General features: G+C 41.6%; 2 protein-coding genes across 7 annotated transcripts in view; both read right to left on the bottom strand.

Annotated features, from left to right (window-relative positions):
• The window catches only part of FAM120C (family with sequence similarity 120 member C), a 423,297-nt gene that overhangs the window by 79,830 nt on the left and 318,565 nt on the right, over positions 1-24,902 (bottom strand). The window lies entirely within an intron of this gene.
• The window catches only part of PHF8 (PHD finger protein 8), a 139,968-nt gene continuing 124,398 nt past the window's right edge, over positions 9,333-24,902 (bottom strand). For 4 of the 6 annotated variants that reach the window (XM_060183472.1, XM_060183474.1, XM_060183475.1 and 1 more), the window contains 3 exons: positions 18,660-18,769; positions 12,811-13,387; positions 9,333-11,910 (listed from right to left, as the gene is read on the bottom strand). In XM_060183472.1, coding sequence (XP_060039455.1) covers positions 11,822-11,910; positions 12,811-13,387; positions 18,660-18,769 — 776 coding nt within the window. In that variant the 3' untranslated portion in view covers positions 9,333-11,821. Of the gene's footprint in view, positions 11,911-12,810; positions 13,388-17,376; positions 17,934-18,659; positions 18,770-24,902 lie in introns of those variants that run through there. The other 2 variants (XM_060183477.1, XM_060183478.1) reach the window with 2 other exon arrangements.

The raw sequence follows: 24,902 nt of genomic DNA, 5'->3' as shown, positions 1-24,902 counted from the left end.
CAGAATGAGAGAAGAGCTTTACATGCAATACATTAGACAAGAGACTAATCACCAAAATATACAAAGAGCTCAGCAAACTTAGCAACAATAAAGCAAATGACCCCATCCAAAAATGGGCAGAGGATATGAACAGAACATTCACTACAGAAGAGGTCTGAAAGGCTAACAAACACATGAAAAATTGCTCCAGGTCACTGATTGTCAGAGAAATGCAAAGAAAGACAACACTGAGATACCACCTCACCCCTGTGAGAATGGCATACATCAAAAAAGACAGCTGCAACAAATGCTGGAGAGGCTGTGGGAACAAAGGTACCCTTCTGCACTGTTGGTGGGAATGTAAATTGGTCCAACCTCTGTGGAAAGCAGTCTGGAGAAAAATCACAAGGCTAGACATGGACCTTCCATATGACCCAGTAATTCCTCTCCTAGGGATATACCCCAAGGACTCCATAGCACCCAACCAAAAAGATATGTGTATGCCTGTGTTCATAGGAGCACAATTCGTAATAGCTAAAACCTGGAAGCACCCCAGATGCCCAACAACAAATGAATAGCTGAGAAATCTGTGTTATATATACACAATGGGATACTACACAGCTACTAAGAACAATGAAATCACCTTCTCTGACCCATCTGGTATAGAGCTAGAAGGAATTATTATAAGTGAACTAAGTCAGAAAGATAAAGACGAGTATGACCCCACTCATAAACAGAAGTTGAGAAAGAAGAACAGAGAGGGAAACTCAAAGTAGAATTTGACTGAATTTGGAATAGGGCACCAAAGTAAAAACCCTGGGTTGAGGGTGAGGGTAGATGCTCGACTTCATGGGGTTGGGGGGGGGGGTGGTGAGGTCAGATGGGACACAGTCTTTTGATGGTAGGAATGGTGTTTATGTACACTCCTTTTAATTTGTAGTCATATAAATCACTATTTAATTAATATGAGAGGGAAATTGACTGAATGTCTCAAAATTTTTAATGCAAAAACCTCAGGATGAGTCTTCGATATGTTGACTCTTAAAAGCTTAGATCAGAGAGAACAGAAGCAACCGGTGGCATTACTCTATAAGACACAACTATATACAAATAATGTCAAAGGACATAAATTATGGTGATGTTGTGTATGATACAGCAAATCCTAACAAAGGGATTTTCAAAGTTAAGCCAATTACCAAATAATCTAATTACAGAAATAACTATCTATTGCCTTCTTAAACCCTAAGACAGCAGGAACCTCCTGCTTCCTCTATAGAGCATATATTTCCCCCAGTCCTGGAACCTCTAGGGTGGGACTCACTTTCCTGCATGCTTCTCTTAATTCATACCAATGATATTGCATCTGATGATCTCAACCTAATCAATACAATGAGTACCACCTCAGGAAGCTTCACTTCAGACTGTGTCCAGAGATGTCAGGCATGGAATGTCAACCCTTCAGCCTCATTACTCAGGTGAGACCTTTCCTTTCATAGGATTCTCTAATTCCATTTCAGGTGGTTCACCTCCTAACAAAGTCCCAAAACCTAGATATAGACCAGATCCCATGAGATAGGGCATATGTACACATGTATCTATAAATTAGGGCAAAATATATACCTGAAAGCAAAAGTGCACAATAGTCTGCAGTGAGTCAAGCAAGGAGAAAGACCTAAAAAGACACCATAAAGTTCCTAATAAAATAGTGTCTGCATAGAAGTAGATAACCTCTGAGGTGAAGCATGTTGAGGTGGCAATCGTTGCGTTGGTTAGGTTGTGATCGGCGGATGCAATATTATTTGGTTTGGATTGGGAGATGCATACGGGAAAGTGGGCCCTATCCAAGGGTTCCAGGACTGGGGGAAGTAGGGGCTCTATAGTGGAGATGTGAGGTTCCTGCTGTCTTAGGGTTCAAAAAGACAATCGATAGTTAATGTTATCATCACATTATTTGTTAATTGGGTTAACTTTGAAAAGTCCTTTTCTTACGGTTTGCTGTACAGTATCCAGTATCTTGTATATAGCTGTGCTATTGGATGCTTCTAATCTACTTGGTCTAGGCTTTTGAGAGAGTCCACATATCAAATACACAGCCTATATATTAAAAAGATTCAGTTTGTGTTTTGAGAAACTTTGAGACATACAATTGATTTTCCCCCTCATATTAATTAACTACTGATTTATATGTCTACATTTTGCTAGGAGTGTACATAAACACCATTCCCACCACCAAATGACTGTGACCCATCCCTCCTGCCCACTCCCACCCCCCACTGGCCCAGGAAGCTGCATGTCTACCCCTCACCACTGGGTTTTTACTTTGGTGCCCTACTTACAATTTGATCAGGTCCTGCTTTTAGTTTCCCTTTCAGATCTTCTTAGTCAACTTCTGTTGATGAATGGGATCATCCCATACTCATCTTTATCTTTCTGACTTAGTTCACTTAACATAGTTCACATCAGACTGTGTCCAGAGACTTCACGTGTGGAATGACAACCCTTCAGCTTCATTACTCGGGTGAGACCTTTCCTTTTATAGTACACTCTAATTTCATCTCAGGTAGTTCACTTTCTAACAAAGTCCCATAACCTAGATATACACCAGTTTCTGTGAGAGAGAGCTTATGTGCACACGTATCCATAAACTACTGCAAAATATATACCTGAAAGCAGAAGTACACTAGAGTTTGCAGTGAGTACCTCCCTAACACTTCCTCTCCACTATTCCAAGCTTGGGATCCATGATTGCTCAACAACTTGTTTGGCTTCGTATGTTAACTCTCTTTTCAATCACCAGGTTCTAGATGCCACCAGGATGCTGGCCAGGCTTCCCTGGATTGAAGACCCCACCAATGTGTCCTGGAGCTCAGCTTCCCCAGAGACACACCTTACTAGGGAAAGAGAGAGGCAGACTGGGAGTATGGACCGACCAGTCAACGCCCATGTTCAGCAGGGAAGCAATTACAGAAGCCAGACCTTCTACCTTCTGCAACCCTCAACGACCCTGGGTCCATGCTCCCAGAGGGCTAGAGAATGGGAAAGCTATCAGGGGAGGGGGTGGGTTATGGAGATTGGGTGGTGGGAATTGTGTGGAGTTGTACTCCTCCTACCTTATGTTTTTGTTCATTAATCCTTTCTTAAATAAAAAATTAAAAAAAAGAAGTAGATAACCTCACCTACCTATTACACTTCCCTCAGTCACTCCAAAGCTAACCTTATCAAAGTCAAGACTACAAAAGCTGAATAAGGACAAGAGACTTGTATACTTTAATGATGACTCTTTAGTCACTATCAGATCACCCCAGCAGCTAGGGCCCTAGTCAGGGAGCCCTGACATTCCCAAACAGACATGATGGGCCTAGACCTCAAATAAACCCCACCCTCCATTGTTACTGGTCATCTCTATTATCAGGAACAACAAAATAGACCCCTCTGTGGGCCCCCATATAACTTTGCCCTCAACATGGATCAACCACATAAAATAATGTTCCATCCTCTGAAGGGAGGTTGGACAATATACTCTATCTTCCACCTGAGAAAGTTGGGTTCTGAAATTGGGGCAGTGTGGAATGTTCCTACTCATGACCACAGAATGTGAGCTCTGATCTACAGGGATACATAGGTCACATATGCTCCTACATAGGCTCCTAAGCTGAACATGGGCCCCAGATCACATCAAATGGATGGGTTTACAGTCAACAATAATTATACACCTTTCCCATATTTGGGAGCTACTCTCTTCTCTGACCCAGCTTTCTGGTCTTCTGCCACCCATGACATCACCTCCCTAGACAATAATTAGGATCCACCTGCATATCAGATTTCAGGCTCAGGCAAAAAAAAAACAAACAAAAACAACTCATTAGTATAGCCACAGGCCCTTTAGAATATAACTAAAATATGCCTACTAGCTATCTACAAAATGGAGGGGCCCCCAAGTCTTCATCTGCACTATTCCAGCCTATAGGTCCATGATTGGTCAACAATTTGTTTGGCTTTGTATGTTAACTCTCTTGTCAACCACCAGGTTCCATATGCTAGCATGATGCTGACCAGACTTCCCTGGACAGACAACCCCACCAATGTGTCCTGGAGCACCGATTCCCCAGAGCCGTGCCCCACTAGGGAAAGAGAGAGGCAGGCTAGGAATATGGATCAATCTGTCAATGTCCATGTTCAGCGGGGAAGCAATTACAAAAGCCAGACCTTCAACATTCTGCATCCCACAATGACCTTGGGTCCATACTCCCAGAGGGTTAAAGTATAGGAAAACTATCAGGGGAGGGGATGGGATACGGAGTTCTGGTGGTGGAACTGTGTGGAGTTGTATCCCTCTTATCCTATGGTTTAGTCAATGTTTCTTTTTTATAAATAAAAATAAAATAAAAAACACTAGTATAATAATGAGTCCTTTGGAATATAACTAAAATAGGTCCACTAACTGTCTACAAAATGGAGACCACCACCACTCATCATCTGAACAATTCCATCCTTTAAGTTCATGATTAGTCAAAAATGTGTTTGGCTTTATAAGCTAACTCTTTTTTTCAGCCACCAGGTTCCAGATGCTAACATGATGCCAACCGAACTTCCTTGGGCAGAAGAACCCACCAATGTGTCCTGGAGCTCCACTTCCCCAGAGCTCTGCCCCACTAGGGAAAGAGAGAGACAGGCTGGGAATATGGATTGACCTGCCAACACCAATGTTCAGTGGGGAAGCAATTACAATTACAGAAGTCAGACCATCTTCCACATGCTGCACCCCATAATGACCCTGGGTTCATACTCCTAAAGGATTAAAGAATAGGAAAGCTATCAGGGTAGGGGATGGGATATGGAGTTCTGGTGGTGAGAACTGTGTGGAGTTGTACCCCTCCTATCCTATGGTTTTGTCCGTGTTTCCTTTTTATGAAAATTTTAAAAAGAACCTCTTTAAAAATGTTTTTCATTTTCACATCTTTGAAGAAGTTTTAATTTTATTGCAAACAGGGTTATTGCTGGGGGTCCATGTTGATACTACAAATCCACTACTTCTCGCAGCTATTTTTCCTTTCTATTTTATTTGATAAGAGTAGAGAAATTGAGGGGAAAGGGAGAAAGACAGACACCTGTCAACCTGCTTCAACACTCATGAAGCTGCCCCCCTGCAGGCAGGGAGTGGAAGGCTCAAATCCAGATCTTTTGCACATGGTAACATATGCACTCAGAATACACCACTGCTTGACCCCCAGAAGTTTTAAGCTGACTATGGCTTGCATCAATCATATGCCATGCTGTTTCTGAGTAAAATGTTTGCTCTTCTATCTGCGAAATTCATTATGGTAATTATTCTTTTTGTTAAATTTTTAATCAGTGTTTTAGTGAAATGTTGCCATTGGGATAAACAATTATGTAATTAGAGGAACAGAAAATAGAATGGGTAGGTAGGTTTTTTTGGCTGGTTGTTTTAGCTAGCAATATTGATAAACAAAAGGAAGGATGGCTACGGGTCAGAGGATTGTCAAAGAAAGCAGCCCAAAACCATCATCATTTTGGGACACAGGTGTGAAACAAAAGTCAGAGTTCAGGTAAACTGCTTCTGTAACGAAACTACACTTTAAGCTTCCTGACTGTGGAGAAGGAGGGGAACTGGGACATGAGACATGATTGTCTTAAGGAAGAACATCAAGTCCAGGGTGATCCTAGAATTGGGGTAGATAGAAAAATAAAATAACCTTATGAACAGGTAACACTAAGTTAGGGAAAGTACAGTTATATATGTGTGTGTGTGTGTGTGTGTGTGTGTGCGTGTGTGTGCACACACACACACACGCGCGCTTGTGTTTGCTTAACCTTTGGTCCAGTTCTCTTGGAGAAATGTAAGAATTGTTCCTGGATTTGAGTAGCACCTGGAATACAGCTTCAGAGTTTAATTCTTTAATGAACTCACCTTAAGTCCAAGCTGTTGTTTTTCACACCAGTGGAACTCAGAGGCTTTGCCTGAACCTTGCCTGGAATATTGAATGGAACTGATAGAATGTTACTAAACCAGATCCCTTGTACCTAAATTGCTCACACAATTCCAGACACAATGGCTGGAGCCTGGGGTGCTACAGACAGCCATGGTTCAAGTCCCAGCACCACATGGGAGTGTTACAGGACCCGGGATAGCTCTACTGCTATATTCTCTCTGCTTTTCTCTGGATGAAAAAGCAACCTGAAAGAGGTGAAGTCATGTATGCGTGTGGCCCCAGCTTCAAAAAAGTATAAGGAAGTGTTATCTTTATCTCATTAACTTCTTCCCTAGTGACTCCCTCTCCTTGCCACCCCCACTTCACTCATCACCAGAAAGCAGCCAGATGAGAGATGATGCCCCAATTTACAGAACTGGAATGTGACCCCAGGGACATGAAAATCCATTGCCCAAGGTTTTCGCAAAGCAGTCATAGAAGAATCTGTATAGTTATCTCTATCATTATTGTGTGTATATACAATAATGACCTGGCATATTCTAACTAGATTTAAGTTCATAATGTTTTGGTTTTTATTGGTATGCTTCTGGATTCTGCTTGTGAAGCCTTCTGATTTATCATCACATAGGTTCACTTGTGTTGCTTGCTATGTGTTCTGTTTGCATGTCCACTGTTGGCTGGGCACCCCTCCTGCCTCCGGGATATTGGTTTGGTTCCCCCCCCCCTGCCTCTGGGACATTTGGTTTAGTCATCGCTGGTTCACGCTTCTTCCTTCTCCCCGCCCTCTATCTTACATATTTCCTGTTCCTGACTCTTCCACTGGAGGGGAGAGATGTAGGACAGAATTGGGTTGTGATTAGATTAGTTTGTTGAACCGCATCCCCGCTCGTGAATAAAGATTGAACTGCATTCTCAGCTTAGCCATAAGTCTCTGGTCGTCTCTATCTCCCACCCACAAAGCCAGCCGGGCGAAAACAACAGGTTTTACTGTGGTTGGATACATGGCAGAAGGTAGAAAGAAAACAATGTTTCAATTTCTCTTTTACTTGAGGTATTTTAAAATAATTTTTATGGGAGGAGAGAGAGGGAGACCACCAGAGCATCATTCTTCCATATATGATAATGGAGCTCAAACTTGGGCCCTCATGCTCACAGAGTAGACAGACACATTACCTACTGTACCACTTCCTGGGCCACTTTTTTTTTTTGGCTTGTTTAGCTTTTCCTGTGAGCTGGATTGGAGGTTGAAATACTTTTTTTGTTGGGTTACGACCTTTCAAACTAATGTTTCCTGATTTTCTTCCCAATTTTTAGCCCTACATTAAAATCCTGGCATAAAGAGAAGCACTCAAGTATTTATATCCAATAGTTTGACTAGATTGTTTTCCCCAACACTACACATTTATATAACACATTCTGTAAAACAAGGATGAATAAAGAGGGTACTAAAATCAAAACACAAAAGGACAATAACTACTACCCAAGAATGAGAACAAACACAGTCTCGGGAAGCCATCTCCTAATTCCCTCTTTATTCAAGGGAGGATTTGGGGTCCCCTTGATGGAAGATCAAGGACAGGGAATATACATGTCACCCTTCTCTGGTGCAAAAAGGGGAAGGGAGCTGTCTGAGGGTTGGTAAAGTCGGGGTCTCGGCCTTCTAGTCCTTCCTGTCCCCCTCCCTTGATATATAAAAGATACATGAGGGATCAGGAGACAAAGATTTTGATTCATATTATGCAGTATTGCAAAAACCTGTTCTCTTTTTTTAAAACACTTTAATTTTTTAAATTTTTATTTTTGTTTATTTGATATAGACAGCAGAAATCAAGAGGGAAAGGGATGATAGGGAGAGAGACGGAGAGACACCTGCAACACTGTTTCATCACTCAAAAAGCTTTCCCCCTGCAGGTGGGGACTGGGGGCTCGAAGCCGAGACCTTGAGCATTGTAACATATGCGCTCAACCAGGTATGCTACCACCCGGCCCCCCAAAAGCCTGTTCATTTCATGCAAAAGACTGCTGTGTACAGATTGAATTAAAAAAAATTAATTATCTTTATTTATTGGATAGAGTCTGCCAGAAATTGAGAGGAAGGGGCAGACAGAGAGGGAGAGAGGCAGAGAGACACCTGCAGCACTGCTTCACCACTTATGAAGCTTTCCCCCTGCAGGTGGGGACTAGGGGCTTGAACCTGGGTCCTTGTACATTGTAGTATATGCACTCAACCAGACATGCAGGGGGAAGCTTCACAAGTGGTGAAGCAGAACTTCGTGTCTCTGTTTCTATTTCTCTCTCTCTCCCCACTCTTCTGCTTTCTCCTGACAAATTAAAAGAAAAGGAAAACATTAAAACAAAGAAAGAATAAAAATTTAAAAATGGAATGCTGATTGGGTTCAAACTCCTTTTACAGTGACTCTCACACAGTAAGCAATATACCATGTCATACAGAGTCACAGTGGTGGTAAATTTGGAACTGTGGCTCCAAATATCACCCTGTGGGATCTTCATAGGACACAACTCTCAGTGCTACATCTTGCACCCAGAAGCTGCTTAATAAACATCTACTGGGTCATTAGAATGCAAAGGATTTTGTAACAGGGCAAAGGAAAAGAACAGGAGATTAGAAGTCAGGCTTCTTCCTGTTATGGGAGATCACTGTTAAGTTCAAATCTTCTTAATTGTGCAATAGAACTAATACCTGTCAGTGTTGACAGTGAAAATTTAATGACATACCCTAAATCAATGCCTGGTACAGAACATACACTTCATAAATGGTCACAGTTGGTAGAGACGTGGTAGAACCATATTTTAACTCAGACTCTGGAATTTTTCTGTGCTACATGTGAAGCTGGAAGGTTTCTGTGTCCCTTTTTTTTCATCAATAGTATGAAGGTGAAATGCATCAATAATACCCAAAGGATTAAGAGTAGTGTTGAGCACAAGGGGAAAAGTATGAAGTGCAAGCTCTAATAATTAATCTATCCCTTGAGCTGGTTATAAGCATAGCAATCAAGTTTAAGTTGTATTACTAGTATCTGGAGGAGCAAAGCTTCATGTTCACAGAAGACACAGGTATAACCTTTAAAAATAGTCAATGAAAAGTCTTCCCAGCAAACATGTCAGTCCCCTTTGAATTGCCATCACCTTCTTCCCCCTGCTCACTGTACTTTTCATCATCTGTTTCTAGTATGTGAACCATGTCTCTCTTGAGGGAAAGAATTTTCTCCCCTCCAAAGTTTGGTGTAAGGTTGGTTTCCAGGGAAGTGCTGAATTGATGGGATGGAAAGACAGAGTGTAAAGTGTATGAACACGCCCCGCACTCCCCCCGCCACAGAACCTCCCCATCATCACCAAAAAAAAAAAGAGAGAGAGAGAGAGAAAGAAATCCAAACAAAGCAGTTGCCAAGATAAATCACTTTTATCTCTATAGGAAAGGGAGGATCTAAAAAAAATATAAATTACATTAGTAACACAACATAAGAAAAAAACAGGGGAAAAAAACCAACAGAAATCTGTATGATGCTATTCTAACCTGTTTATAAAAAGGCCCTGCATCAGAAATTCACAATCCTACCCACTTCTAAAAATATATTTAGACATGTACAGAAGCGGTGGGCTTGTTTTAAATTGTTTGCTTTTTTTGTAAAAATATATTAAAGGTGAATAGAAATCCTCTCTCCCTACCCTCTATCCATCCCCAGTTTTGTTCTGGAGATTACAGAGACCAGAGGTAACTTTTCTCACCATGTTTTGAACCTTGATTACTACCATTCCCAACCCCTCCCCAACTCACTTCACTTAGTCCCTGAAACACAAAGAAAGAAAAAAAAAGCACACTAGCCTCTTTGGAAAAGCATTAACTCTGAGGATAAACTTGCTTTTCATCTGAAACACAAAACAACAGAAGGCTCTGAGAACTCAACTAAACTGAAAGAACACAGTCAAATGGAGTTTGGGCTTCAACCCCACAAAATCTTCTAAGACAGAAACAGAGGCTTAGAATGGGGGTTGGGGTAGGTGGGGATATTTGCTAACAATTAGCTGCCTTTGAAAGATCAAGGGGGTGGTTAATGGACAGAAGGAATGGGGTCCTAGTCTTGGTGACAGCAGTCAATTGACTACACATGGACACAGGCTGCCCTCTTCCCTTCCCTTCTTTTCCTTTCCCTTCCTTTCCTTCCCCTCCCCTTCCCTTCCCTCACTACCTTCAGTTTGAAACCCTCAAGAATAACAAAGCTGAACAGAAACAGAGGGGAGGGGAGTGGGCACCTAATGTGGTAGAAGGGAGGTAGCCAGGCTTTTGGCCTTTGGTGTGACTAGATGGAGGACTGCTTGGCCCCTTGGAATCTCCAAGACAGGAAAAAGTAAATGGAGTTAAGGGACCCCTGATTCCAAGGAAGGGCAGTAGATGGGCTGTGGAGAAAAGATAAATTGGAGACACAAAGATGAAAAGGGAAGCCTCATATATTCCCTGTGGCCTTCATGGTAGCTGTTAAGTTCCCCAGTAGTACTGGGAAAATGACTGAGATTAGATTGGGAGAGAGATGGCAAGGATGCACTCCACTTGGGCAGTACCAAAATGGAGGCAGAGGGCACTCCCCCGATTCAGTCCAGGTTGTAAGAGAAGCAAGTTTGGCAGATGTGCAAGGAATTGAGAGGGACAAGGAGGGTGTGGCCACTATCAGAACAATCAAGACATACACAAAGGGAAGGGGGAAGGGAGAATCAGAAAATCCTCTTTTGCAGATAGGTGCTGCCTCTCCCTAGTCTTTGGCTCCCGGGTGGCCCATCTTCTCTCTGATATCCAGGAATACAAAGGCCCAGGAGTGAAGATGTGGATTTAGAGGTTTTCAGGTGGAAGAAAGAAGCAGGGAGGATCTCCAGTAGAACCCAGGGGTGTGCTGTCCTGCTACATCCTCTCTGAAAGGTTCAGGCTGTGCTCTATGGTAGAGATAAAGAAAGCAGGCTGCAGGATCAGGTTATCTCCTTCAGTGATGGGTGCTTTTAGGCTTCCTGGAGATGATTTATTCACCTTCTGATGCCTAGCTACTGTCACGTGGATAATATTTGCAGGACCTCAAAATCCAGGTGAATGCTGAGAGCTCACCCTGGGACAGGGGCATTCATTTGCAGTCATCCAAAAGCAGCATGTTCCAATGAGCTACAACGTTATATCAAAGGCTTGGGTATTGGTCCTCTCCTCATCTTGAAAAGTTACAGGAATATTCTTTCTTCCCAAGGATGAGTAATGCCAGCCCAAGGCCTTTTGAGGTCACCTCTGAAAATGACCCATAGTAGGGTAGTAAAGAGATTCCAGACCCTCCTCTTTATCTTCAAGAAGTACTTGGCAAGAGGGGGCAGAGGCCAGAATCTTCTCCCATAAATGAGTTTGAAGATGGATCACATCCATTGGGAGAAGGATGGGGCAGGAAGAAATGGGCAGATGGGCAGGCTTACAGAGACAGGACTGGAGTTGTGGAAAATGTTGAACAGTGTGGGTCCCTGCAACCAGGGAAATACCCAGGGGCCCAGGATTTCCTCATCCTGCCCTCCAGCTATAAGTGGAGATGCGGGGACACAAGTAAAGGGAAGACAAAACCAGTCAAAGTAGATTAGGACAGCAGAAAAGATGGTTCTATTCTGCTATAAACTTTCCCCATTTACCTGTTTTTTGGAGGTATGGAGAAAGATTGCAGAAAGTAGGAAAGAATTGGAGGGAGTTGGTGAAGGGGTCTGTGGGTGAGTCCATGCTTTTGGTCAGCTCCAACAAAGCAGGACAATGCGCCTCAGCACCTTGTCTGGGGCAGCTAGGGTCCAGGAGTGCCCCAAGAGTTGACAATGGAGAAGGCAATGGGGGTGAAGGGGTGAGGAGCAGCACATAAGGCAGCTCACAGAAGTAATTTGCCATTTCTGTGGATTTTCAGGATACGGCCGAGTCTCTGCTTTGCTGTGGCCAAGCCCTTTTTGGGACGCTTTCCTATAGAGGAAGGAAGAATAAACAAAGGCATGGAAAGGTCTCCAGCAGTAATTCTAGCACCAGCTACCCCCCTGCCTCCCCAACACCATTCTTCCACCCATACTCTCCTTATCCTTATGCCTGGCTCTAGGCCTATCTTGGGCAAGAAGTCTAACTTAACTACTTCCATCCAATGCTACATGCTCTGCTTTTTCCTTCTATGACCTCCTGTAGCAGTTATGGACTCCTTTAAGAATCTGTTGTATAAGTACCATGCGCTAACCGATTGCGCCACTGGAGCTCCAAGAGTCTGCTATGTTATTTTTCCTCACTTTTTTTTTTTTAGCCCCAATCATTTTCTTTTTTAAATTGCACAGTGTGAGACAATTGCCTCTTCGTCTTATATTGGCTACCAGGAGAAGGGTCTGGTTAGTGATTACAGACTAGTGTCCCCAAGTTGTCATCCTAAGTGTCTTGTTGCATTAGGAACCCACCCCCATTATTATTAGTATTATCAAACTGTCTACTATAAGACCTGGATTTTGAGAGTCAAATTAAAGAAAAGGAGGGCTTGGGTTTCACTGTCCCTGATTTTTCTCTTCCCCTATATTAAATGAGAAACAATGTCCTATGTGACCTTTTCCATATTAGATCAATTTATCCCTCCCTTTGCCAGACTCCAGTCACTTTTCACTGCAGCCTGAACCTGTGTTTGTGCCTCCTGCATAGACTTTCTATATATAGCCCATCTGCTTAACACTCCTCAATGTCTCTTCATGTCCAATAAGACCAAGTCCAAGTACCTTAGGACAGCTATCACTGTTCATTCCAGATGTACTCATCTACTTGAGAACTGAGAGTTTGGAAGCACTGGTCTTAAGTTCTACATCTGTTCAGTTTACAAACATATGGCAGTCTTACCCTGTCCTGTTTGATTGCTCTGGGTGCCACCTGAAGGGCGCCGCTGGGTCAAAAAGACACCAGGGGCCATGGGTGTGGTGTTGCGGTTTGCCTGAGCCATGCCAAAGGCATTGGGACGAGCTGTATACTCATGATCAGCAAGGCTTCCAGATAGAGCTTCTTGTTTAGGCTCCGGAGGAGGCAATGGTGAAGAAGAGGTGAGAAGTTGGGGTGTAACAGTCAGAACTGAGGCTGGGGCTGGAGCTGGGGCTGAGGCTGGGGCTGGAGCTGAGGCTGGAGCTAGAGCTGGACCTTGAACTGGGACTGGAGTTGGAGCTGAAACTAGACCTGGAGCTGGAGCTGGAGCTGGAGCTGGAGCTGGGGCTGGGGCTGGGGCTGGGGCTGGGGCTGGGGCTGGGGCTGGGGCTGGAGCTGAAGCTGGAGCTGGAGCTGGAACTGGAGCTGGACCTAATGCTGGAACTGGAGCTGGAGCTGGTGTTGCCACACTAATATTGGACTCTTGAGGGCAAGGCTGTTCTACCTCCTTCAACAGTGGTTTCTTCTTGATATATTTCTTCTTTTGGGTCTTCTGCAGCTCCTGAAATAAAAGTCAAGTAGAAGGGGATATTGAGGAGTGAAAACCAGAAAATTTCTCAGAAGGTAAACCAGAAAATGTTCAGTGTGGTTTTGCAACCCAATCCCACCCAAGTCTAATCTCTTTGGTAACATATATTCTTAATCACTACTACTACTACTACTCAAGGCAGTGGCAAGATAAAATAAATCATTTCAGAGACTTAATTTTGGTCCTAGCATTGGCACTTATGGAGGGGGATGTGTGCCTAATAATAATTGATGTATAACAGCAGCAGAGGAACTTCATATATTTAGTCATCAGAATAGTTGTGGAGAAAGAAGATCACTCAATGTACAGATGAAAAATCTTATTAACTTGGATAATAATCAACTTGAGCTCAAAATCTCTTATCTGAAGATACCTGCAAGTTACTAAAAATGAAACCTTTGAGAGTGAAAGAGTAGTGGTAATGATGGAATGAAAAACTTGGTTTTAAAAACCAGGTTTGTCAACTGGTGGCATTATGTTATAAGATACAGCTATATGTAAATAGCATTAAAAGACAAATTATGGTGAGGTTTGTATGATACAGCAAATCCTAACAATGGGATTTTCAAAGTTAACCCAATTGTCAAAAACTTTGGTTATAGCAATAACTATCTAATATAATAAATGGGTTTGTGTTCCTTAAATAAGAGGGCTTCAGTCAAGTTACTAACTTTTCTAAATCTCAATAGCCTCATCTGTAAAACAGACAAAATAACAGTTCTTTTCCAGGGGTGTTAAAAAGATTAAATTATGTAAGAACACAGAAAATAGTGGGTACCCAAAAAGTGGTAGTCTATTTTTACAATTATTTCTTTTCCTTTTGCTCATCTTTTTAAGAGAGCTCTAAGCTATGAGATCTTAATCCCTTAATTATGGATGGAAGGGATGAATAAGAAACTGTGCTGTTTCTCCCAGCTTCTTGGGTTTCATCTATCCACTTATCTATAACTCTACTATCCACTGTGGAATGGGTACCTGTCTGGTGGGCACCTGGAGCCCTGAGAACCTGGAAAGGTATTGCTGAGAGCATGTGAACGACTTCAGCTTCTAAAATGCTATACAGCCTCACAGACCAACTCAGTGATTACATTTCTTCACCTTCTCTTGGCAACATGGACCTACTCATAAGTTTGGACGGTCTGACAAGTTGTGGCTACCATAGAAATTTCTGGGGGACAAGAATAATAATAATAATAATATTAACAATACATGCCAGAGACTCTTTAATAATTTAATACTTATAAGAAGTATGAGGAGTGAGATTTATAGTCCCATTTTTAGAAGTAGCACAAAAGTTATTTTCCCAAGATTAGAGGACCAATTTGTGGTCAAGATGGGATTCAGACCACCTGGCTTCAGAATTTCTTTTCTGAGTCATACTACCATTCCACCCATATGCTTTCCTGTGTCCATACCCAGATTTATCTCATTGGATCTAGAAATGATCTCTTCACCTCTAAATTATGTAGCCTAATTTTTCTACCTTTGTTGCCAATCTCCTTTTCATACAATCCATCCAGATTCACTCCATAGAAACACAGAGAGAAAGATAGACACCTGCAGACCTGCTTCACCGCCCGTGAAGCGACTCCCCTGCAGGTGGGGAGCCGGGGGCTCGAACCGGGTCCCTGAGCTTTGTGCCACGTGCGCTTAACCCACTGCGCCACCGCCCGACTCCCCTCTCTCCCTTTCTATCTCCCCCTTCCATCTTGATTTCTGGCTATCTCTATGAAATAAATAAATAAATATAATAAATTTAAAAAATAGATTGGTATATGAGTTTTACCTTTACAATTCCTTTGCTCAAAAAAAAAAAAACACACACAAAACACAAACTAATATTCTTCCAAGTTCAAACTCTGCAACCTTACATACATGGGTTTCCTTAGTCTGGCCATTCATACCTATTCAACCCATAATGATAGTTATATAAAAGCTAACATGTCTATAGTACTTACTCTGTGGCAACTGCTGTTCTGAGAGCTTTTACATATATTACTTCATCTAATTCTCAAAGTCTATAAGGAAACTGAGGCACACAGAAAATAAGTAATTTCATCAAGTGAGGATTTGAACACAGGAAAACTCACCCCAGAATCCATTTTTTGGGGGGGATTAGAGACAGAGAGGCAAGGAGAGAGTGAAAGAGACCACAGCACTGAAGCTTCCTTCAGGGAAGTGGAGGCTTGGCTCAAACCTGGGTCACACACATGGCAAAACAGCACACTTACCCAAAACCTACCTTACCGGCCTCAAAATTCATTTCTTAATCTCTTTACTTACTCTATTTCCTAACATAAAATCTCCAATCTACAAAGATGTGCTCATTTATCTATTCATTCATTCCTTTATTCACCTAACACATGTTTAGCAAAGTAGGTGTAGTAAGCTAAATCAAATATATCTCCAGCACTGAAGCCCTCACATTTTAAAAGGGACATTAAAAAGTACACTTACAAGTGCTATGAAAGAATAAAATGGAAGCACAGAAAGTGACTGAAATGAATTAGTGTTTGGTGGTACAAAGGGTTTTTAGGAAAGGCCTCTGAAAGAGTATGATTCTCAATGAGCAGAGGGAAAAGCTTATCCAAACAATGTGTTACTCTATGAATACCACAGTACAATGGATGGTCAAGGGTATGCATGAGAAACTGGCAGAGGATCAAGAAGGGGAGATGACCAGAAGTCAAATCAAGAGAGCCTTGTGGGGATTTCCGGAGGTGTGGCTAGATTAGGAGCTGTTTCAGACTGTGATCCTGATAAACTAGAAAAAAAAAAAAAAGAAAGAAAGAAAGAAAAAAAGAAAGAAAAATCACCTGAAAACTCAAGAAAATATAACCAGGATTTCTCCAGAAACTCACTAAGCCACAGTCACCAAGTTGTGGATGCTACTATGATTTCATCCTGAACTCCCTGGGCAAATGACCTCACCAATGTGTCCCAGAACCTCACCTCTCCAGAGCCCTACCTCACTAGGGAAAGATAGAAACAGACTGGGTTTATAGATTAACCTGTCAAGGCTCACATCCAGTGAAGCAGCAATTACAGAAGCCAGACTTTTGACTTTCTGCATCCCATAAAAACTTTTGGTCCAGGAATCAGGAGGTAGCACAGTGGGTTAAGCCAAGGTGGCGCAAAGCACAAGGACCAGCGTAAGGATCCCAGTTTGAGCCCCCGGCTCCCCACCTGCGGGGTAGTCACTTCACAGAGTGAAGCAGGTCTGCAGGTGCCTATCTTTCTCTACCCCTCTCTATTTTCCCCAACTCTCTCCATTTCTCTCTGTCCTATCCAACAATGATGACATCAATAACAACAACAACAAAACAACAAGGGCAACAAAAGGTAATAAATAAATGAAATACTTAAACAAATTTTGGTCCATATTCCTAGAGAGGTAAATGTTAGGGGAAGATGATAAGAGGGCTCTGGACTCCAATTCCATCAGGACCCAGACAGACACTCAGAAGTAGTAGGTGTGGAAGTCGGGCGGTAGCGCAGCGGGTTAAGCACAGGTTGCGCAAAGCGCAAGGACCGGCGTAAGGATCCCAGTTCGAGCCCCCGGCTCCCCACCTGCAAGGGAGTCACTTCACAAGCAGTGAAGCAGGTCTGCAGGTGTCTGTCTTTCTCTCCCCCTCCTCTTTCCATTTCTCTCTGTCCTATCCAACAACAACAACATCAATCACAACTACAACAAGGGCAACAAAAGGGAATAAATAATAAATATTTCAAAAAAAAGTAGGTGTGACTCAGAAAAGAAGAAAAGGCATAGGAAAATAGGCACACACACACACGAGAGAAAGAGAGAGAGAGTTATAGAAATAATAATCATCCATATCAGTGATCTTGAGAGAACTAATGCAGTTTCTAGTGGAAGGAATGGAGACACAGAACTCTGGTGATAAGAAAGGTGTGGAATTACACCCCTATTATCTTTAAATTTTATAAATGAATATTGAATCACTAATTTTAAAAAGAGGGTCTTGTGTGTTGTATCAAGGAATTCCTTTTGGCAGGAATGTTTTTTGCTCCATTTAAGAAGTTATAGCCTGTAAAACCTCCACCCATTTTTAAAATCTATTCTTTGATGTAATCTCTGATCAACTCAAGCAGGAGTTCCTTAGTAGCTACTAAGAGTAGTTTTCATGTCTTTCATTAAGTTATATGTTTATTTAAAATAGTAAAACCTCTTTTTTTTACATTGTATTTTACATAGAACTAGATATACATAACAGAGAAATTCTGGTCAGAGGGCCATTTGGACTGTGTAGTCTCTACTGGCTCCCAACAACAGTCTCCTGACACAATTCTAATCAACTCTAGAGCTCCACAGAACATCATATTAAAAACATTACGTCTAATAAAATCTATATATAATTATATAAACATTAAACTCATTTTATTTAAATAACAAGTAACATGAAATTTGAAGTTAGTGGATATGAGTCTGAATCTTGTCTCCTCCATTTACTGGCTGTATTATCCTGGACTAGTCACTTAAAGACAGCCTCATTTTCTTCACCTGTAAAATGATGAAAATATAATCTATTGAACAAAACTACATGAGAAATTGTACATGGTGCATCTATCATAAAGCAGATGCTTTAAACTATAGGAATACATGCTCTAAACTATAGGAATATGTGGCAAGAGGACCAAAACAGATGTTAACAAGGAGATAATCAGAAGATTTACCTCCAATTGCTCCTAGAATTGCTAAGTATCGTATACACACATTAAAGAATTTTGCAAACTGTAACATAGTAGCTTAACTTTATTTTGATGAAGTGACCCTATAGGATAAAAATTAGTGGGCGATATTTCTTGAGAAATAGGGGTAGAGATATAACTACTTGGTATAGAGAATAAGACATCTCTCTCCACAAAACAAAATTCTGATACTGATGGGTGGCTAATTATTTGAGTATACTCAAATGAGTTACCCCTAAGAATTACATATGAAGACAAATGTCATACAAGGACAAATTTGTTCCTTCCCTTTTTATACAACCAGAAAGGCATCAGCATGAGCTTTTTTTTTTTTCTGCTCCACCCACTTTTGTTCTAAATCACGTCAACTGTGCAGCCTGTAGAAGTAGCTTGTCATTAAGTTGGGATGAGAAGGCTGGAACACTAACATGGATAATGGTCACTTCCTATGCTGGATCCTACCACCCTACAGATGAGTTTTCAGACTATGTCAAAATGAGATCAGTAGCAGGGTTAGTACCTGGATGTCAACACCTACCTGCTGGGCTAGCTTTGCAGCTGCTGCAGCCAAACCTGTCTCAATAGAAGCTACCCGTGTCCCCTCACGTACAGGGCGGTCCTGCTTTGGTAGAGTTGGGGTCACACGGGCTGCAGAAGAAAAGGACAGAGACATTTATTTGCACGTCAAATACATTGCCACCTCTGAGTTCTTCAAAGGTGGTCTCATTGGTGGTCTTTTTAAAATTTCTTTATTGGGGGATAAATGATTTATAGTCAACAGTAAAATACAATAGTTTGTACATGTATAACATTTCCATATAACAATACAACCTCTACTCTGCCATCATGTTTCAGGACCTGAATCCCCACTTCCCCACCCCAGAGTCTTTTACTTTGGTGAAATACACATTCTTGCTTTTACTCTTTTCCCTTTCCTTTCCTTCTCTTCTCTTCTCTTCTCTTCTCTTCTCTTCTCTTCTCTTCTCTTCTCTTCTCTTCTCTTCTCTTCTCTCTTCTCTTCTCTCCTCTCTTCTCTCTTCTCCTCTCCTCTCCTCTCCTCTCCTCTCCTCTCCTCTCCTCTCTCTCCTCTCCCCTCCCCTTCCCTCTCCTCTCCCTACTCTTCTCCCCTCCCTTCCCTTCCCCTCCCCTCCCCCTTCCCTCCCTTCCCTTCTCTCTCTCTCTCTCTCTCTCTCTCTCTTTAAGGACAGTCAGGCTTTGCTTTCTATCAGGTAAGAAACTAATTTGCCAAAATACACAAAGCAAACACCAATTAAAGGATAAAACTTAACCTCCCTACATAAGCATTTAAGATTGTCCATGTTCTTCTTCTGGCATATCTATTTCCCCAGCCTTATTTCCACATTCGTATTTCTCAGCCTCATTAGGCAGAATGGTTTCCTTACTACATTTGCTAAACAGTGGAGCTTTCCCTCTGCTCTCATTTTCACCACTCAAACTACCTTTTGTCCACTTATTCAAAAAACTGCCATCCTTCAAAAGTAAACTGAAATCAACCTTGTATGCAAAGCCAGTAGGACCTTTTTGACTCAAACAGACTTCTTTTTCTTCCAAGTATGATATACAGACATTGCTTGATATATAGCACATACCATTCTGTTTCAGTTCCTAATTTTGTAGTGTGTTAATGTGTTTATAACTATGATGCTATGAGCTCCTACAGAATAACACTTCCCTTCTTCTTTTATTGAGATGTGGTTTCATAAGATTATATTGTTTCATGTGTACAATTTCACATTTCCCTAAAAAGTGGGTTAGTACACCTTGCCCTCCATCCAAATGCAATCTTCTCTCCACTGCAGTCCACTGTAACCTCTTCTCTTTTAGACCCTATGCCTACACTCCTTTATCAACACCAGGACTGCAGGTATAGACCAAGGGTTTATTTATGGTTCACTCTGTCTTTTCACTTATTTCTTAATTCTCAAATATGGATAAGATCATCTGATATTTGTCTTTCTCCTTTTGGCTTATTTCACTTAGCATGTCACCCTCCAGCTCTGTGCATGTTGTAACAAAAGACAAAAGAAGACTGTCTTCTTATACAACCCTATTATAATGTCGTAAACATATTGAATAAAAAAGCAGCTACTCATCCCACATTTTCCATAGGAAATGTATTTCCAGAAAATCAAGCAGTCTCAGATAATAAGGGAAAGCTCCTGTTCACAGAAGAATGGCAGCTAGTATATACAGAATGACAAATTAGAAAATTAGAAAATTTCCAAGTCCTAATGAGATAGGATATACATACAGTGTCAAAATAGTACCTTATAAATTATGTAATAGTTTCAAGAAGATTCTAACTTTATAATGGCCAGATCTGAACTGACTATTAACCTTAGTACCACTAATAGTGACTAAGTCGATTTAATATACCTCCAAATGGAAATTCACAGTATCACCTGAGTAGTTGTGCCAAAAATCTAAAATCAGTTTTTTAGGAAACACAGATTAAAGTACAAGTTAAATAAAACCACAAGAAAATAATCAGGCATTCTGTTTTTTTTTTTTTTAAATCAATGTCACAAGGAAGCAAACAAATAGGAATGTAGTGTATGCTGAAGGACAAGTGTACCAGTTTTCCAACAAAGTGATATGAAACAACAAGGAACTTCTCTATATTAAGTTAGACTCAGTTATGATAGCCATTTGACTCTTGTTTAGATCCTGACCTGAACAAATCCACTGTAAATTTTTTTCCTCAGATAACTGAGAAAATTTGATCATGGCTGTAGTATTAGAAAACATCAAGGAAGTGGTCCGGGAGGCGGCGCAGTGGTAAAGCTTTGGACTCTCAAGCGTGAGGTCACGAGTTCGATCCCCGGCAGCACATGTGCCAGAGTGATGTCTGGTTCTTTCTCTTTCCTCCTATGTTTCTCATAAATAAATAAAATCTTTAAAAAAAAAAAACATCAAGGAATTGGGCTGGGGAGGTAACATAATGATTATGCAAAAGGGGCTTTAGTGGCTGTGGCTCCAACATCCCAGGTTCAGTTCTCACCACTACCATGAGCCAGAGCCAAGCAGTGCTCTGGTAGGAAAAAAAATCAAGGAATTATCAGATTATTATTAATTTTTATGTATGATAATTTCATAATGATTATGGGAGAATTTTTCCATATTTTTCAGAGATGGATACTGAAGCACATGGAGCAGGGATATGACATAATATCTGGGATTTGCTTTAAGACATAGATAATTGTGAAAAAAATGGCATCAGATAAATCAAATATTAAAAATTCCTGACAAGTATTGATTCTTAGTGGCGAATGTGTGGAATTTCATTTTAATATTCTATTTTTATTATATTTATCTATATTTTTCATTTCTTGCTGTTCCAGGTCCTTATGCATATACAGCTCTACTGTCCCCAGGTCAATTTTTTCATTCCTTATTTTGGACAGATAAAGGGCGACTGAGAGAGAAAGAAAGAGCAGAGTGAGCACAACACTGGTCCACTGTCCATAGAGCTCCCCCAATACCACTGATGGTGCTCCAGTGTGGTACTAGGAAATAGCCCTAGATCCTCATGCACAGTATGGTATGTGCTTTACTGGATGAGTTACCACTTTCCCCCTCTATTTTTTGTAAATAATTTTTAAAATATTTATTTATTCCCTTCTGTTGCCCTTGTTTTTATTGTTGTAGTTATTGTTGTTGTTACTGATGTTGTTGTTGGATAGGACAGAGAGAAATGGCGAGAGGAGGGGAATACAGAGAGGGGGAGAGAAAGATAGACACCTGCAGACCTGCTTCACTGCTTGTGAAGTGACTCCCCTGCAGGTGGGGAGCCAGGGGCTCGAACCGGGATCCTTATGCCAGTCCTTGTACTTTGAGTCATGTGTGCTTAACCTGCTGTACTACCACCTGACTTCTGTCCCCTCTATTTTTGATTAAAGAAAAAAAGTAGGGATGGGGGTTATGGTGGTACTGGCTTAAAGACTCTTTTGTTGGAGGTTAGGTTAGGAAATAGCTCAGTTGGTAGAGTGCACATCCTATCTTGCACAAGATCCTAGTTTGGAGTCCCAACACCACATGGGGGCACCATGAACAACACCAGAGTAGGAGCTCCATAGGTGGTGGGGGAGTGCTGTGGTGTCTTTTCTTTCCTCTTTATCCACCTCTGACTAAATGAAAATCGAGAGGGCTGGTTATATTTGCACCTGAATAAATGCACATATTACCATGCACAACAACTCAGGTTCAAGCCCCCAGTCCCTACCTGTAGGGGAAAAGTTTCACAAGTGGTGAAGCAGGACTGCAGGTATCTCTCTGATATCTGTCTCTCTCTCAATGTCCCCTCTCAATTTCCCTCTATTCTAATCAAATAAATAAAGCTTGAAAAATTAAAAATGAGAAAAAGAAAGAGGCTAAAAAAAAAAAAGGCTAGGGAGGTTGCTTAGAAATATTGCAAATGTAGGGCCCAGGCTGTGGCGCACTTAGGAAAACACAACTGTTACAATGTACAAGGACCCAGGTTCAAGTCCCTAGTCACCACCTGCAGGGAGGAAAGCTTCACAAGTAGTGAATCAGTACTACAGGTGTCTCTTTTTCTCCCTCTACTTTTTCCCCTATCAATTTAGTTGTCTCTATCCAATAAATAAATAAACTGCACATACGTGAAGCCCCTTAATTCATTTCCCCAGTGCCACATTAAAAAAATCCCTTGATGATTGATTATTATGTAAAGGATAACTTCTGTATGTAGATTCTGGAACAAGTAATTCAGGAAGCAGAAGCCCTTTCATTAAAGGTTATGTACTATTTGTTTTAAAAATGACCTGGGAGGAGGGGTGGCACACCTGGTAGAACATACATATTACCATGCACAAGGACCCAGGCTCAAGACTCCAGTTCTCACTTACAGGGGGCAAGCTTCATAAGCAGTAAAGCAGTACTGCAGGTGTCTCTCTTTCTCCTTCTCTATCTCCCCTACCCTTTCAATTTTTCTCACTCCCTACCAAAAAGAGTGAAAAAAGAGGCACCAAATCACAGTGACAATTTGGTGGCAATAAACAAAAAGCTAAATCCAGTTAGCTAGAAAAATAGATCAGGTGGCAGAGTGTAGAACTTGCATGCCTGAAACTCCTGATCCCTGAAGCCACTTGTACTTGAGTGGTGTTCTGGCTTCTCTCCCTATTAAAAGAAACTATATGCATTTCATATGAAATAAATAAATATTTAAAATGTGATCTGGGAGTCAAGATGGCCAGATAGGGAGAATCTGTGTTTGCTTCCTCCTACAAACAGCAAAACAAAGCAAAGCAAATCATGTAATAATCTACACAGAAACCATTCTGAAACTGATGTGAACAGCAAGGAGTAAAGAGAAAGAATCCAAGTAGAAAAGAAGAAGACACAATAACAGTTTAAAAAAATCCACTATGAAGCAGCAAGCTGCAGTTGAAAAGAAATTGCTAATGTTCAGATATTTCCTTGGGAAATAAGGAGGAAGGGTTACTCTAAACCCCAACAGCCTCAACCCTACAATTCTATACTCAGAACACTGAAACTGCAAGCAGGAAACTGTAAGGTATTAATTCTTTGGCGGTTACTGGCAGGCACCATTTTATCTCATTTTTACAATCTTGCTGGGAGTAGGTGGCAATGCCATGTTGTATCTCAGTTTCCATAGTAACAAACCCTGGGGACAAATCCTTCAGGACTGCTCTACATATCTCTAGCTAGGAGCTGAGTCAGCTGGAGACAGACATTTATCAAGTGTTTACTCCTGGCCCCTGCTAGCACACACTGGACTGGTAGCAAACAAACCATATCCCCACAATCAGCAAATATCCCATGTACCTTCCAAATCATAGTCATCTAGAAAGGGGGTGCCACTGCCTGCTGTGCTCCTTTGCTGTCTCAACTGTCAGTAACTTTGCTGTCAGTAACCTAGATTCCCATCTCACTGTGGTCTGAAAAACTGTGACAATCCAAGGGCTCCTAGTCATGACCACTGAACCCTGGTCATGCCCAGATCTGCTCAGAATTGATACACAAGTGCTGCTTGATATAAGAGTCCTCAAATCTCAGATCTATTTGACCCTAGTGCCACAGCAGTTGCCACCACAAGTGCCTGTCTTACCTAAGTCTGCTCAGTCTTGGCACAAAGTTATCCACTGAGCACAGAACAGTGAATTCCAATTCATTTCCCAGTCCCTTTTGGACTTATATAGCCACTACTAGGCACTTCTGACTGCAAACAACCTGGTCTTGCTGAGGCCTGCTCAAACATGGTACATAGGGATAAGTGGGCACTGTTTTCACTAACCCCCTAGTCACTGTCCAGGCAAGTCAAATGGGGGTTTTAAAACAATTGCTGGTAACTGCAACTGTAAATCCCTGATCTCACTCAGACCTGTTCAGCCTTGACACAGCTGTCATGAGGCACTAGGTTGCTGCCTAAGCCCATTTGACCTCAGAGCAATAGCCACAGCAAAGCACATGTGACTGTGAACACCTAGTCTTTCTCAGGTCTGCTTGTATTCAGCACAAGAGAACCAATGGGCAGTTATTAAAAAGAATTCCCTATCACTATCCAGACCCCAGTATCTCAGTCACTGTCAGGCACCTGTGACTGTGAAGCACTAATCTTACTTAGGCCTATACAAACTTACCATACAGGTATACCCTAAGGTACTTATAATGCCAAATTCCAATGATTTTCTTCAAGGAAACTAAACAACATATGCAAAAATTTGCGTGGAGACACACACACACAAAACCACACAAACAGTCTGAGCAAAGGAGGGGTGAA

This window comes from Erinaceus europaeus, chromosome X (assembly GCF_950295315.1).
Source record: "Erinaceus europaeus chromosome X, mEriEur2.1, whole genome shotgun sequence".
Lineage (NCBI taxonomy): Eukaryota > Metazoa > Chordata > Mammalia > Eulipotyphla > Erinaceidae > Erinaceus > Erinaceus europaeus.
The sequence above is the reverse complement of the archived record's forward strand: the minus strand, read 5'-3'. Positions and strand labels throughout refer to the sequence as shown.